The sequence below is a fragment of the Aplidium turbinatum genome, chromosome 18, assembly GCF_918807975.1.
Source record: "Aplidium turbinatum chromosome 18, kaAplTurb1.1, whole genome shotgun sequence".
Lineage (NCBI taxonomy): Eukaryota > Metazoa > Chordata > Ascidiacea > Aplousobranchia > Polyclinidae > Aplidium > Aplidium turbinatum.
The window spans coordinates 12,971,911-12,985,254 of record NC_137489.1 but is presented as its reverse complement, the minus strand read 5'-3'; the positions used below and the strand labels follow the sequence as shown (position 1 = coordinate 12,985,254).

General features: G+C 40.2%; 1 protein-coding gene across 1 annotated transcript; it reads right to left on the bottom strand.

Annotated features, from left to right (window-relative positions):
- Positions 1 to 2,829: 2,829 nt before the first annotated feature.
- On the bottom strand, positions 2,830 to 7,055 carry LOC145787189 (uncharacterized). The gene is made up of 3 exons (XM_082598912.1): positions 6,968 to 7,055; positions 6,000 to 6,185; positions 2,830 to 3,170 (listed from the first exon to the last, which is right to left on the bottom strand). The coding sequence occupies exons 1-3, from the start codon at positions 7,053 to 7,055 to the stop codon at positions 2,830 to 2,832; spliced, it is 615 nt and encodes a 204-aa protein (XP_082455038.1).
- Between the last annotated feature and the right edge of the window lie 6,289 nt (positions 7,056 to 13,344).

The window sequence follows — 13,344 nt, the reverse complement described above, 5'->3', positions numbered from 1 at the left end:
AGTGGAAGCACTATTTACCGATCACTGCAAACAGGGGTGGCGTATACTGAATAAGGATCGATTCGCCTTTACAATGCATTGAAAAAAAGCTTTGCTGGGCGGTTAAGTTTGAACGACGATTGCTCGTTTGGTAGATAAGATATGAACCTGAAACTTTTTAGGTGAATAAAGTAAGACATACTCTTTCAATTTGTAAAGGATTAATGATTTTATTGTAAAAATTAAATTGCTGAGAATTGGTACAATTTGGTGAAGTTTAAGTTATTACAAGATAAAGATAGGACTTGTTTTGGATTTGTAGCCAATTGATTCGGGTAGATGTATGATTGTGCTTTCCAACGATGGCAAAATTGTTCAAATCCGAGCAGAAACAAGAAAACTACAGCAAGTTTAGTGGAAGCACTATTTACCGATCACTGCAAACAGGGGGTGGCGTATACTGAATAAGGATCGATTTGCCTTTACAATGCATTGGAAAAAAGTGTCGCCGAGCGGCTACGTTTGAACGACGATTGCCAGTTTTGTGGATAAGATATAAACCTGAAAGTTTTCATGTGCATAAAGCAAGACATACTCTTTTAGTTTGCAAAGATTTAATGATTTTATTGTAAAAATTAAATTGCTGAGAATCGTTACAAGTTGGTGAAGTTTAAGTTATTACAAGATAAAGCTAGTACCTATTTTGTGCTACTGTTTAATTGATTCGTGTAGATGTATGATCTTGCTTTCCAACGATGGCAAAATTGTTAAAATCCGAGCAGAAACGAGAAAACTACAGCAAGTTTAGTGAAAGCACTATTTACCGATCACTGCAAACAGGGGGTGGCTTATAGGCTACTGAATAAGGATCGATTCGCCTTTACAATGCATTGGAAAAAAGTGTCGCCGAGCGGCTACGTTTGAACGACGATTGCCCGTTTTGTAGATAAGATATAAACCTGAAACTTTCCAGGTGCATAAAGCAAGACATACTCTTTGCAGTTGCGTTAGATTGGTACTTTTATTGTAAAAATTAAAATGCGAGCTGAACTTAGATAGCTACAACACATTTAGTTGCAAACGTTTCATATTTTTATTTTTAAAGTTTAATTGGGTAAATTTTTAGCTGAATTGATGCAATTTGGTAAATTTTATGTCATTCTAGGTAGTTATATTCAACACTCGACGTTGGTTTAATGTTTTTATTGTAAAAACACAGTAAAATTGTTAAAAAATCCATATCCATTCCGCTTTATCACCTTCATTCCGCCGCTTTTCAGCATCCTTTTTTTCACCCCTTATGTAGTAGTTGCGTCCGTTTTGTGACGTCATGTTGACTAGGGTGGCGGATTCTATACTTGCACCCAAATATATACTATTGTACCATACTGTCTGTGCTGTGAGCAGTGTGATGGTGCAGTGGACAAGTCCATTAAGTTTTCCTATCATTTTAAATGCCAACTGCTGCAGCCTTCATTGTATATTTGTACTAGAACCACTGTCTTACTAGACTGGTCAGTTCTTTAACATCTTTCCAAACAAAAATATGGACACAGAACTTGCTTTAATTTTGTTTTGATTTAGTTCCTTTGTAAAGAATAGGCAACCCGATAGCTCAGTTAGGTAGTTTAGCACCCAAAAAAAGCGACAAAATCAAACAGTGCTGGTTCAATTCCAGAGGTGTGCGCTGCAAAATACATTTCAAGGACAGTTCACCATTGAATGGAACCTACAGACAACAAGAAAACTTCACTCTGTCAATCTCCATGACCAGGCCTGCGTCAGTCATCAGTGGTTCAAAACCTTTACAAGCATGCATTGCATAACTGCCAAGATTAAGCTTTCAAAAAATCTAATCACAATCAATTAAATTAATAATACAAACGAATTTATTTTCACACGAATCAATTCAATCAGCTAGCAGCGAGATCATCTTCAGTTAAGCTTATTCAAATAGAAGTTAGAAGTCTGCAGTGCTTCCACTTTCAAATTTTTATTTTCCCTAAATTTAGTGTACAGTTTGCTTAAATTTCCCTAAATCAAACCTTGAAATTCCCTAAAAATTTCCCTAAAATAAAAGAACAAATATGTGTTGAAAAAAGCATAAAAAAAACAGGTTTCTATATGTAGCGACAGATAAAAAAAAACAACGAATGATAGATACACATGAGAATTTGATAAGCACACAAAAAATGAAACAACAAAAGAATCTCGCTCAATCAACAGAACTTTTTAAAATTATCCAATTGTTTCAGGATTTGCTACTGCCACAATTATGCATTTACAATATACACAATTACAAACCAGCCAAAATTTTGTTCTGAGTTCTCTTGCTTCTTCATACGGTGTGAGCAACGAGATATAACACAATGAGTGGAAACTCCTCTTTTTGCTCCGTTTTGCGTGTCGGCCGTCACGCTTCACTACAGACACTTGCGCAGTAGATTAAACGGACATCACAAGAGTTTTAGATGGGATGTTCCTTCGATTTTATGTGCGTTGAGCTCTACCACTGAGCTATCTCACCGCCTAAGGTGCTTGGCTAATTAGTAATATAGTTTTGTACCATGGGTAAGGTGCTGTCCACATGTTAGGCTATTTTCAACCTATTATTTAACATTATGTTATTGTCAGAAGCCTAAAATTAAACTCTAGTGCAGCCCTAAAGTTAACCCAGCCAGGCTACTGTTAGCCTGTCAGCAACTTAATCAATTTTGAAGGACCTGAATTTCTAATAAGCCGTCTAGACTAGCGTCGTAAGTCATACAATGTTTTTAAAACCTTAGGCTATAGTCTTGCACTGTTGCTAGTTGAATCGTGAAATTATAATAATAATAATAATGATAGCATTTATATCTCCTTAAACACAGTCTGCATTGTATTACAAAAGCTGAAATGTTTTCGAAAATCCACTTCCAGCCTCAGCAAAATTTTCATCAGAGTAGGACTTGGCTTCAGTAATGTTCCGTATTCGTCGTTTTGTAGTGTGTCAATCATAGATGAACCCGCTGTGCAACTGGTGTCACTTTCTAGTTTAGACAAAATGCCTTGTTGTTCATCTGTGGCACTGCGCTTCAATTTTCGTAACACGTATCCCCCAATATATTCTATTATGTGTATTTCATCAGTTGTAAGCACCGTATTAGTCGTTTGTTGTTGTTGTGAAACTTTGCTATTTTCATCTCTGAAATGTAAATTTCAAAACGTTAATGTTTGTGTATTGAACATAGATGCTGGCAAGAGTATTTAATGGTATACAAATCGTAAATTCGTGCTATTTTTTACGGTAATGTAGGCAAAGTTAAAATATGCATCTTGCCCCGTTTTATGCATCTTGAGTATGTCTCATTTACTGGCTGGTATAGACAATTGCGTTATCTATTTGGCGACTTTATATGAAGTTTTTGGATATCGACCAATAAATACAGACTGAATTAAGACAAGTTTCGTACTTGAAGATAAGACGGAGAGATTGGGATTGGCTCAGTCAACAGCAATCCCACGAGATCACTGGATAAGCATATTAATCATTGAAGGCAGTTTCTGAAATCTGGCAGAACTGTCGTTCGTCGTACCAGACATGATTGAAATAAATGTAAATCACTGTTGATAAGCTACATTGGTTAAACAAGCTATAGCATCGTGTTAATTTTATAATCGACTTGAATAACATGTCAAGTAGCAGCCACTCTATTCTTTGTTGTTTTAAGAAAACCTCTGAAACGTCAATCGTGTTTTCGTGTTGATAGAATTATTACGTTACTTTTACAGACATAAAGCTTGTGTTTACTTAAATCCATATATCTCTCTCCACGGAGTTAGTTGTCTATCGAATTGTACAAAAACAATTTACATTTTTAGCAATTCCTTATTCTTCCCGAAAAAACAAGTTAAATAATTGCTGTCAGTTTCTAGACAAGAGACTGGGCTTGCAGGGATTGTGACTCATGAAACGGCACCAGAATATCTGTAGTGTGTTGTTTTAAAATGCTATTTTTAACTTCTATTGCTCTAAAAAACAATTTATGTCATCTTGTGGGCTGAGAACTAATCGTTGTTTTTCATCATCCATTTAAACGTTGGCATAGCACGGCCAACGGTAATTCAACGTCTAAATGTCGTTGTCTGTATGTGAATTGTAAATACTTGGTGTAGCACAACATTTCTTCGAAGCTTTCGCCGCATCTTGAAAGATGTTGTATGAACGTCAGCGAACGATTGTTATCCGCTTGCTTTCTTCAACCAAGGCATATTACTGAAGCTATTTTTTCTTATCGTTGTCTTTATATAGCGCATCTTCTTTGTGTTTTGCAATATCAGCAATTCAGCATAAAAGGCTTAGCAAAGCGAACGTTTGAGAGCGTAGACCAGAAATTCTCTTTGAGTTTTGTATTAGCTGCATTTGGTAAAACGAGATGTTTAAATCTTAACTCTTAAAGCATAAATTGAGAAACTTTATGTTAAATATTTCTTGACCATTTACTAACTGTAAATTTTGTATTCTATTTGAATAAGATGCACTAGTAGAATCAATTGCTGTATGACTGTTACGACTATTATTATTTGGATTATTGTTTGTACGGATTATCACTTCAAGCCCTGATTGCTGTCTCGGTGAGTCTGAACTATAATCACCAGCTCTATCTAGAATTGAAATAGCCTATATCTGCCCACTAAGTTTGTTAAACGACCTTGCGACCTGCAACCTTGTGGCCGACCTTGCGACCTGCAACCCCGTAGACCTTGCGACCTGCAACCTTGTGGCCGACCTTGCGACCTGCAACCTTGTGGCCGACCTTGCGACCTGCAACCTATGTGACTGAACCTTCGACTTGCAACTTGTGATCTTGTGACCTTGTGATCTTCTGACTTGTAATCTTGCAACCTATCTGCCACAATAAACTAACAGAACTCAAGACCGCGTTCAGATTCAATCTACTTGGCTTGTTTTTCTGTCTGTTGTAGGCGCATAACCGTATTAACTGAGCGACGCATATAATAATCCAATCCACTGTTTGGCGCCAGTGAGAAAGATATTCTTTAACGTAGAATTTGCGTCAAAATTCTACAGCATCGGTATAGAATGAAAATGCCACTATATGTTTGGTTTTTACCTCAGAAACTTGACCTCAGAAACTTGACCTACAGACCCCACATCGAGTCACTCCGTGCCAAGGTTACCTCGCGAAATAACCTCTTGAGAAGCCTAGCAGGAACAGGATGGGGAGCCCGAGCATCAACCTTGCGTACAAGTGCACTAGCCTTGGTCTACAGCTCAGCCGAATATGCCTCAGCTGTATGGAACCGCAGCAGACACACAAAAAAGATGGATGTGTGCATTAACGACACCTTGCGCATCATCACTGGCTGTCTCCGCCCCACACCTACTGCTTATCTGCCAACTTTGGCTGGCATTGCTCCTGCTCATGTCCGTAGGGAAGAAGCCTCTCACAAACTGGCTCTACATGCGAGACTCGATCCTCAACACCTTCTCTACAGTCACTCCCAAACAAATGGACTAGTCAGACCTCAACGCCTATCATCAAGGCGCCCATTCCATCGATATGCTACACAACTTGTGGATAAGAACTTCAGCTGCATGGAAACATGGGCCCAAGAATGGAACGAGCTGCCACATATCCCTCCCCAGTTTTCAGTTATGCCAGCACTCTCCATCCCTCCTGGAGCAGACCTCTCAAGAAAGGCATGGGTCACATTGAACAGGATCAGATGTGACGTTGGCTGTACTGGAGCTAATCTGTTTAGGTGGGGGTTGCATAATTCGCCGATATGTGTCTGCGGAGCGGTAGAACAAACAATGCAACACATACTCCACGAATGTCCCATCTTACGACCCCCAAGTGGAATCACTGGTATCCGACAACTGGACCCAACTACCGTATCTTGGCTGCACGAGGAGGCATTGCCAATCTAAGCTACTACAAGTCAAACGAGAGAAGAAGAAGAAGACCTCAGAAACACATCAAACAATTTTCTTGTTTGCTCCACTGCTTCCATACGTTGAAGTTTTCCATGAAATAAACCTGGGATCACTTCAATTGCATCACAGCTAAACTTGTGAAAAAGTTCGCTCCCATTTGTGGTGGATTCGAATGCACGAATGTAATATTGAAGAGCTGCATCAGTGAAGTTATCAAGTGAACCACCAATTTGTAACCACATCTTCTGTACTGTTGATTCAGACACTAAAAAAATACAAAGTGTGTAATGAATACTACATGGAGTGGCGGATGTCCCGGTAGCACCTTTTGAAAGTGTACCACAATACGTTTCCTAAAAGGAAACTTGTCTACAAATTCCCAAATCAAAGACATCTTATCCAAAATAGAGGATTCAAACCAACGACCTCCAGTCTTCTGGCCAATAGCATACTCTCTACGCCATGTTGGTTGGTCGAAAACTCGATCTTAGCAACTATATTTTTACTATCCTTTTCCCTAACCCTCTGATTGGTCCATTCCCTCTATACACCTATGTAATGGTACATTTTCAAAAGATGCGTCCCGGTAGCTTATGTTTCCATTATATATTAGTGTAATGACGCTATTCAGTAGAATCAGGGCTCTCGAGAGGGGGGTCAGGGGGACCAATGCCCCCTCTGCAAACGAAAACGCGATATATGATGTCTTAGTTGCAACCTGAAGGGGGTATGGGCCTCCGTTTCAAGAAATTAGGGGCCTCATTTTGCTATTTTGACGTCTGGAATGTGGTCTAACAATTTCCCCTTTTTACGTCGATTCGACGTAGGCAGGTGTTGAATAGATGCAATATTTGGGATATGTTTTAATTTGGCAGACTGGATATGCCTACCACAGCAATTGTTACACACAAGTGGCTGACTGCAGTCAGATTTTAACGTTGATCCGTCGTCGCCAGACGTAGAAACAATGTGTAAATGGACGATTCAGGCTATAAAGTTGTCTTGCCGGTCTACAGGCAGGTAATATGCGGAACTGTAGTACCATACCTTTTCTGGTGTTATTACATGTGTTTCCAGCGTGCTTTGACTTGACATGAAAACGCAATTCCCGTTGGTTTTGTAAGTTTTCGGACATAAGTGACATCTGCAAAAATACCGGATAATATATCCAAACAATAGACCGATCCATCGCCTAGCAACGCTCAGCCAATCAGAGCGAAGGAGAGCAAGCTATCTTTCCAAGCCCACTATCTAGCATAGTTATCAGCATCTAGTTATCAGCTTACATAATGCATTATTGCATTGCATAATAATGATGCAATGAACAGTGAATGAGATGACTATGTAGGCTACAAAAGAAGCAAAAAAGTATTTCAAAAGCACAAAACATTAGCCTAGTAGGTTATAATTATCCATGACATCTCATTTAGTCAGTTTGCAATGGGTTGGACTATGGTTTATTTCTTGATTTGTATGAATTAATTAGGCTACTGGTAGCTTACGGTAGGCTACTAGGCTACCATTGGTATTATATGTTTCAGTTCATTTTTTTTATCTTATGCAACCATTGAATTTAAACAACCATAGTTTACAGGCTATGCTATTCATTGCAGAATCATGCAAGCTGATAACTGAAAATCAAGCTTTGAAAGAAGAACTTTGTGCTCTAAAAATGCAACATGAATCACAATCTCTTCTTTTGCTACAATTGCAAGAAGGGTCATTTTTTAGTGTAAGATCCATTTTAAATTCTCCTGTTAGTGAATTGTTTGCATATTAGGCCTATACTGGTTTAAGTCACGTGCAATTTAAAACCCTGTTTGATTTTTTGATGTAAAATGCCACAAGTGCCATTAAATACAAAGAATGCAAAGAAAAATGTTTGAAATTGTCTTTGGAAAATCAGCCACTTTTGACTCTTTGCAGGCTAAGAAGTGGGTTTCATTTAAAAGATTTGGCCTATAGATTAATTTTTCACTCCAGTGAATTGTAACAAATCAAACAAACAACGTAGCAGTTGCAGCACAACGCACCATCCAGGCTATATAACTTCTTCTATAAAAATATGATCAACTATTCAAACCATTGATAACACTGCATGGCTCTAACAACCCAGTTAAACTGTGTCTTAGAAAGCACTATTTGCAGCAGGTTTACGATTTTAAGTTTTTTAAGACATCTCAAATAGGTATTTGCTGTCAAACCTGCAAGTACCGCAGAAGAAAAATCTACTTCTAAAAAATCACAGCATAAATGTGATGGAAACTGCATAAAAGCAATGCTAGATAGTGGGCTTGGAAAGATAGCTTGCTCTCCTTCGCTCTGATTGGCTGAGCGTTGCTAGGCGATGGATCGGTCTATTTTATTCAGCTTTCAACACACAACTGCACAATTTAATTAGAGGTGCGAGGTCCTTTGAAACGCTTTCTTACCCAAATTCACGTTGCACTGTAGACGCGCTCGTTGAAGTGGGAATACTTTGAAATTCTTCATCTTCGATTATTTCCACAAGATACTCGACGGTTAAATTATCAGAACTGTTTTCCATTGCACTGTTATAAAAAGCCAAACTTCTTCTAGCCCTGTTGGTTGTTTATAGCTGGATAAGATAAACTTTGATAACCATATAGCCTACAGTCAGTCGTTTTGTATCGTATTTCGTAGACCTTTGCTACCCTATACTAATTTAATATTGTTGTTAGCAAGAGCCTATGTATTTACCCTGCTTATTGACCTGTAACATCCTGATTAACCTACTTCAAAATTTCACACAATAATCTGAAAAGACAAGCGGTAACGAAAATAAACTTTTAAACCACCTAACAATAATACTATGGTCGGAACAGTCCAATTGCTTCGTGGTATTCGCTGTCACTTTAGCCTTGCTTTAGTGCATTCATAGCACGCTGTACACCCGTACGGTCGCAGTCTGTAGCCTTCCATGTGCAAGCAGTGAACCATGAAACGAACGACGTAGAGAAACGAGAGAGATAAAAGAGAAACACTAAGAGAAGAGTGAGTTTCCACCCATTGTGTTATATCTCGTTGGTGTGAGCCATTTAATATCAATTCATTGATATTACAGTGTTCCCGACAATTTTGTTCACCAAATCAAACGTCATATAAAAACCGTTATGGTCTACTTAACCTAGCTGGCATCTTACGTCATGGAAATTGCTAGAAAATGTCCAAATATTGCACCATCGGTCGTAAGACCTGATGAAATATTGCATCACTACCTTTGAACACCGGTTTGAATTGCGTGACAATGTCTTTCACTATTGCGTCACAGTAGCCTACTGCGTACGTGCATTTGAGATATTGCTATCTATTCTGGTCATTCGTAAAATTGTTTGTTGGAAGTCAGTCGCAAGTTTAACTGTTTGTTTGGTGCTTGCTAGCTGGACAAATTTTCCGTCTTTTATCTAAGTAATCTGTTCTGTAGTGACAAGTTTTAGTGGTGTACGGCGTTGCATCCAATTTCGACAGCTTTGAGGCTATTTTTACGGAAATACAATTTTGAATAGACGTTTCGAAGGAGTGTTTCTTTTTCGGTCATTACATACAGACGAACGGATCCGGGAACTTTATGTTACAATTTTCCCACGAAGAGATGATGGTTTACCGCTGTGACCATTTTTGTTTGTTTGTTTGTTTATCTTTATCCTGCATTGCGGGAAAGCGGACTTGAGCGCTATGCATCGGTGTACGCCTTCCGACATACACCTGACCCACGCTGCAGCCGACGGCAATGTCTGTTTCCGGTTGTCTACTCTACTTATGACTTAAATTTGGTACTACCCATTACTCGAAATCGATCACTAGGTAGAGGCAATTATCGTAAAGTTTCTTGCCCAGAGAAACAACAGCAAGTGCGGGTGGCTGGAGTCGAACATGCAGACTCTCGACTGCGAGCCCAACGCGCTAACCACTCAGCCACGGCTGCCGACCATAAAAAATAAAAGACGTGACTTGTTAGCTGGTAGGCCAAGAAGCACTAGAAGCACATAAATAATAAAAGACGTGGCTCTGTCTAGTGTTTGGTACTGAAGCAAAGAAATAATAAAAGAAGATCTTGTTGGTTGGTAGTCTACAGAAGCAAAGAAAATTAAAGACATTTCTTTTCAGTTGGTACTGAAGAACTTCAAGTTAAAAATTAAAGGCGTTTCTTTGTTGGTTCTGAAGAAAAAAACAACATTGACATTCATTTGAAGAAAAAAGATTAAAGACAATCGATCTGTGCTTGAAGATTCAAGTGAACGAATCCAAGCAAGTTTTGTGGACTTTAGGACTTCATATACCCGTACAGCTACGGTATCGTGCATTTAAATTCTTTTTGTATTTTATTGTCTTTGCATTTAAGTTTTTTATAACTTAACTTTGTGTGTTTGTGTAGCTTAATTTTTTAATTGTTAAATTTAGCCCCAACATTTAATATGTCTACACTCGGTGGCGACAGGGACTCGACCGCCGTCGACTCGACTGAGTTTAAGCCTGATGATGTTCTTTGCGGTCGGGCAGGCCATTCTGGGGAGGGACCCAGTAACGATGAGGCTAAGTCAGTTCGAGAGGCCCGGCATCTTAGACGGGATATTTTGACTCAAATTGGGGAACTTTCTGTAGCCCTAGGTTCTATGAGTGATAAGCAAGAACTGTTAATTTTTAGATCTAAGTTATCTATTTTAGAAGAGGAATTACGGCATTTCCATGCTCTTTTGACTAAAATTTTTAACTCTGCAATTTTGGCAGAACTTCGTGATAGGGTAGATCCCGAATTTAACTCGTTAAAAAATAACTTCGAACAAAAAGAAAGTAAGTACTCCGAAATGTTGGATGCTGACATACATCCTGAGGATAGTGCCTCAAATATAAGCACTAGGATGTCTAGGAGTTCGTCTCGGATAGTGGCACAAATTAACCTACAGCTAAGACGAGAGGAGCTCCAGATCCAAGCTGAGGCCGAAGCAAGAGCTGCTGAGGCCATCGCGAGAGCTGAGGCCATACGAGCTGAGGCTGCCGCGAGAGCTGAGGCCGACGCGAGAGCTGCTGAGGCTGTACGAGCAGAGGCCGCCGCGAGAGCTGAGGCCGACGCGAGAGCTGCTGAGGCCGTACGAGCAGAGGCCGACGCGAGAGCTGAGGCCGAAGCGAGAGCTGCTGAGGCCGCCGCGAAAGCCGAAGCGAGAGCTGCTGAGTTCGCACTCAAAGACGCACAGTTGAGGGCTGAACAACGTAAAGAGGTAGTTTTAGCTGAATATAGATCGGAGTTGGGCTCCCGGCGTAGTTCTAAGAAAGGCTCTTCTAGCCATTCCAGAAGTGAACATCAATCGCAATTTAATTTACATAACCTTTTCCAGGCGCATGTTCAGTCCGTGAGTGGACCAGGGCAATCCACACGTTTTCAAGCTGTTTCAGGAGGTCTCGGGGCCGCGGCTAAGGTTCTTCCGAATGCTGTAGAGCCAAGGCCTGTGAATTATAACCTAACTTCTCCCCCAGGGCGTACAGGTCACGGGGCCGCTATCAGAAGTAATGTCTTGCCCCCTTCACAGTTTTCTGCGCCGCTAGTTTTTGATCGCCCAGCTACACGTAATTTGGGTGATTGTGAGAGGCGTAACGCGTCTCCTGATTTTAACGTTTGTGAGGATCGTGATCGGGCTGTGCATGTGACTGAGCCCCACCAGCCCCTTAAGGGATACAGCTTGTCTTCTCCCGCTAAATCGAGTTCTCAACAACAAGATTGCTTTTTTGAATACCAAAATAGTAGGACGTTTTTCGATAAGGCGGCCTTGATTGGTTACGATGGTAATAATATGCCATTTATCTTCTTTAAAAATTGTATTACGGTCTTAATGGCAGCTTCGCCCTTTAAGGAAACTCGTTTGACTTTGTTACAAGCAGCTTGTGTTAGAACAGCTGCGCAAACGATTGCTAATTTGGTTTCCGACACTCCTGGCTTGTCAGAGGAAGACAGGATAGAAATGTCGTTAGCTCGCTTGTCCCAGCGTTTTGGGGTTCATGGAGGTCTTTTCGCCGAACCGAAATTAGAAAGTATCGCTATGGTAGCAAATTGACTTCGATTTTTTCCAGTGATTTGAAAGAGTTTAAAGATGAATTATCGCAGTGTTTGCTTTACGCGCAAGCTTATGGTCAGCGTGATAAATTGGAAGGACGTTTTGTTTTGGATTTGGCTAAGCGACTCCCGTTTGACGCTAAGCAGCGTTATCTTGACTTTTTAGGTGATCAGTATGGTGGTACTGATGAGCCTACTTTTCAGAGTTTGTTTGAATTTGTAGTACGGGAGGAAACGCGCAAGTCGACTGATTTTAGCATTATGCTATACGCGATTCTGGTGAGTCGCAGCATTTTAAAAAGTTTGGCAAAGGAAAATTGCCTTCATGTCCGGTTAGGCAGACGTCCGTAAAACCCCATGATAATGTGATTTCAGGGAGTTCGCAGTACTCGACTGCTGTTGGCGCACCGCGCGGTGGTGAGGCTAGATGTAAAGACCTACCGTCATGTATTTATTGTTCGTCACGTGGTCAAGTTGAATATCATTTTTTGTCTAATTGTAAAGAATTTTTGCGCTTGACACCTAAAGATCGGAGAGATGTCATTGTAAAAGCTGGCAAATGCTTGAATTGTTTGCGCCAGCATATGGTTAGGGATTGCGTTCATGCAAACAACTGTCGTAAGTGTGGCCCTAACAACGATAGGAAACACTATTTTCTTCTGCATGATTTTTATGTGACGTCACGTGATTCTCTGGATTCTGTTGGCAAAGATGATGCTGGTGCCAGAGTTCCAGTGCGTAATGTTAAGATTGGAAATGTTAAAGCAGCTTTTAACCGCGTTACTGCTGCTCGTGTTTTGAATCTAATGACTGGCAAATCGAAGTTGGTGTATTGTCAGCATGATCCTGGTTCGCAGTTGACGTTTGTTTCGAGTGATTTGGTGTGTGAACTTGGTCTTAAACCGTATGACAAAGCGTCGTTTAAAATGGATACCCTGGCTGGTCAGAAACCTACTTGTGCTAACCTTGTTAAACTCAACATCCAGTCGTTAGAGACGAATGAACTGTTTTGTGATATAACTTCGGTGGTTAACCCAGCTTGGGCTGACGATGTTAAAACGTTACCCCATAAGCAGGATTTAAGAGGTTTCCGTCATTTTCATGACGTGAATATGTTTCATTTGAATGATTGTAGTACTGTAGATGTGCTGATTGGCAACGACAACGCTTATTTGATGTGTGCTAAAGAAGAGCGTGTTGGTGAAAATCGTAGTGAACCACATGCTTTGCTCACTCCTCTCGGTTGGTTGGCTTGTGGTGGTAAGTCACCCTTAGATGAAAGCGTTGCTAACGTGTGCAGAGTGCAAACGTCTTCAGAGTCGGATGTCATCTCTGGCTTTCAGCGTAAAATTGAGTT

What these genes read in the sequence shown, in the direction of transcription:
- LOC145787189 (XM_082598912.1), bottom strand. Translation starts at nt 7,055, where the DNA reads ATGTCCGAAAACTTACAAAACCAACGGGAATTGCGTTTTCATGTCAAG. An exon ending in ATGTAATAACACCAGAAAAG is followed by an intron (nt 6,186 to 6,967) that starts GTATGGTACTAC and finishes GTATTTTTTTAG; the next exon opens with TGTCTGAATCAACAGTACAG. An exon ending in ATTTCATGGAAAACTTCAAC is followed by an intron (nt 3,171 to 5,999) that starts GTATGGAAGCAG and finishes TTTGAAATTTAC; the next exon opens with ATTTCAGAGATGAAAATAGC.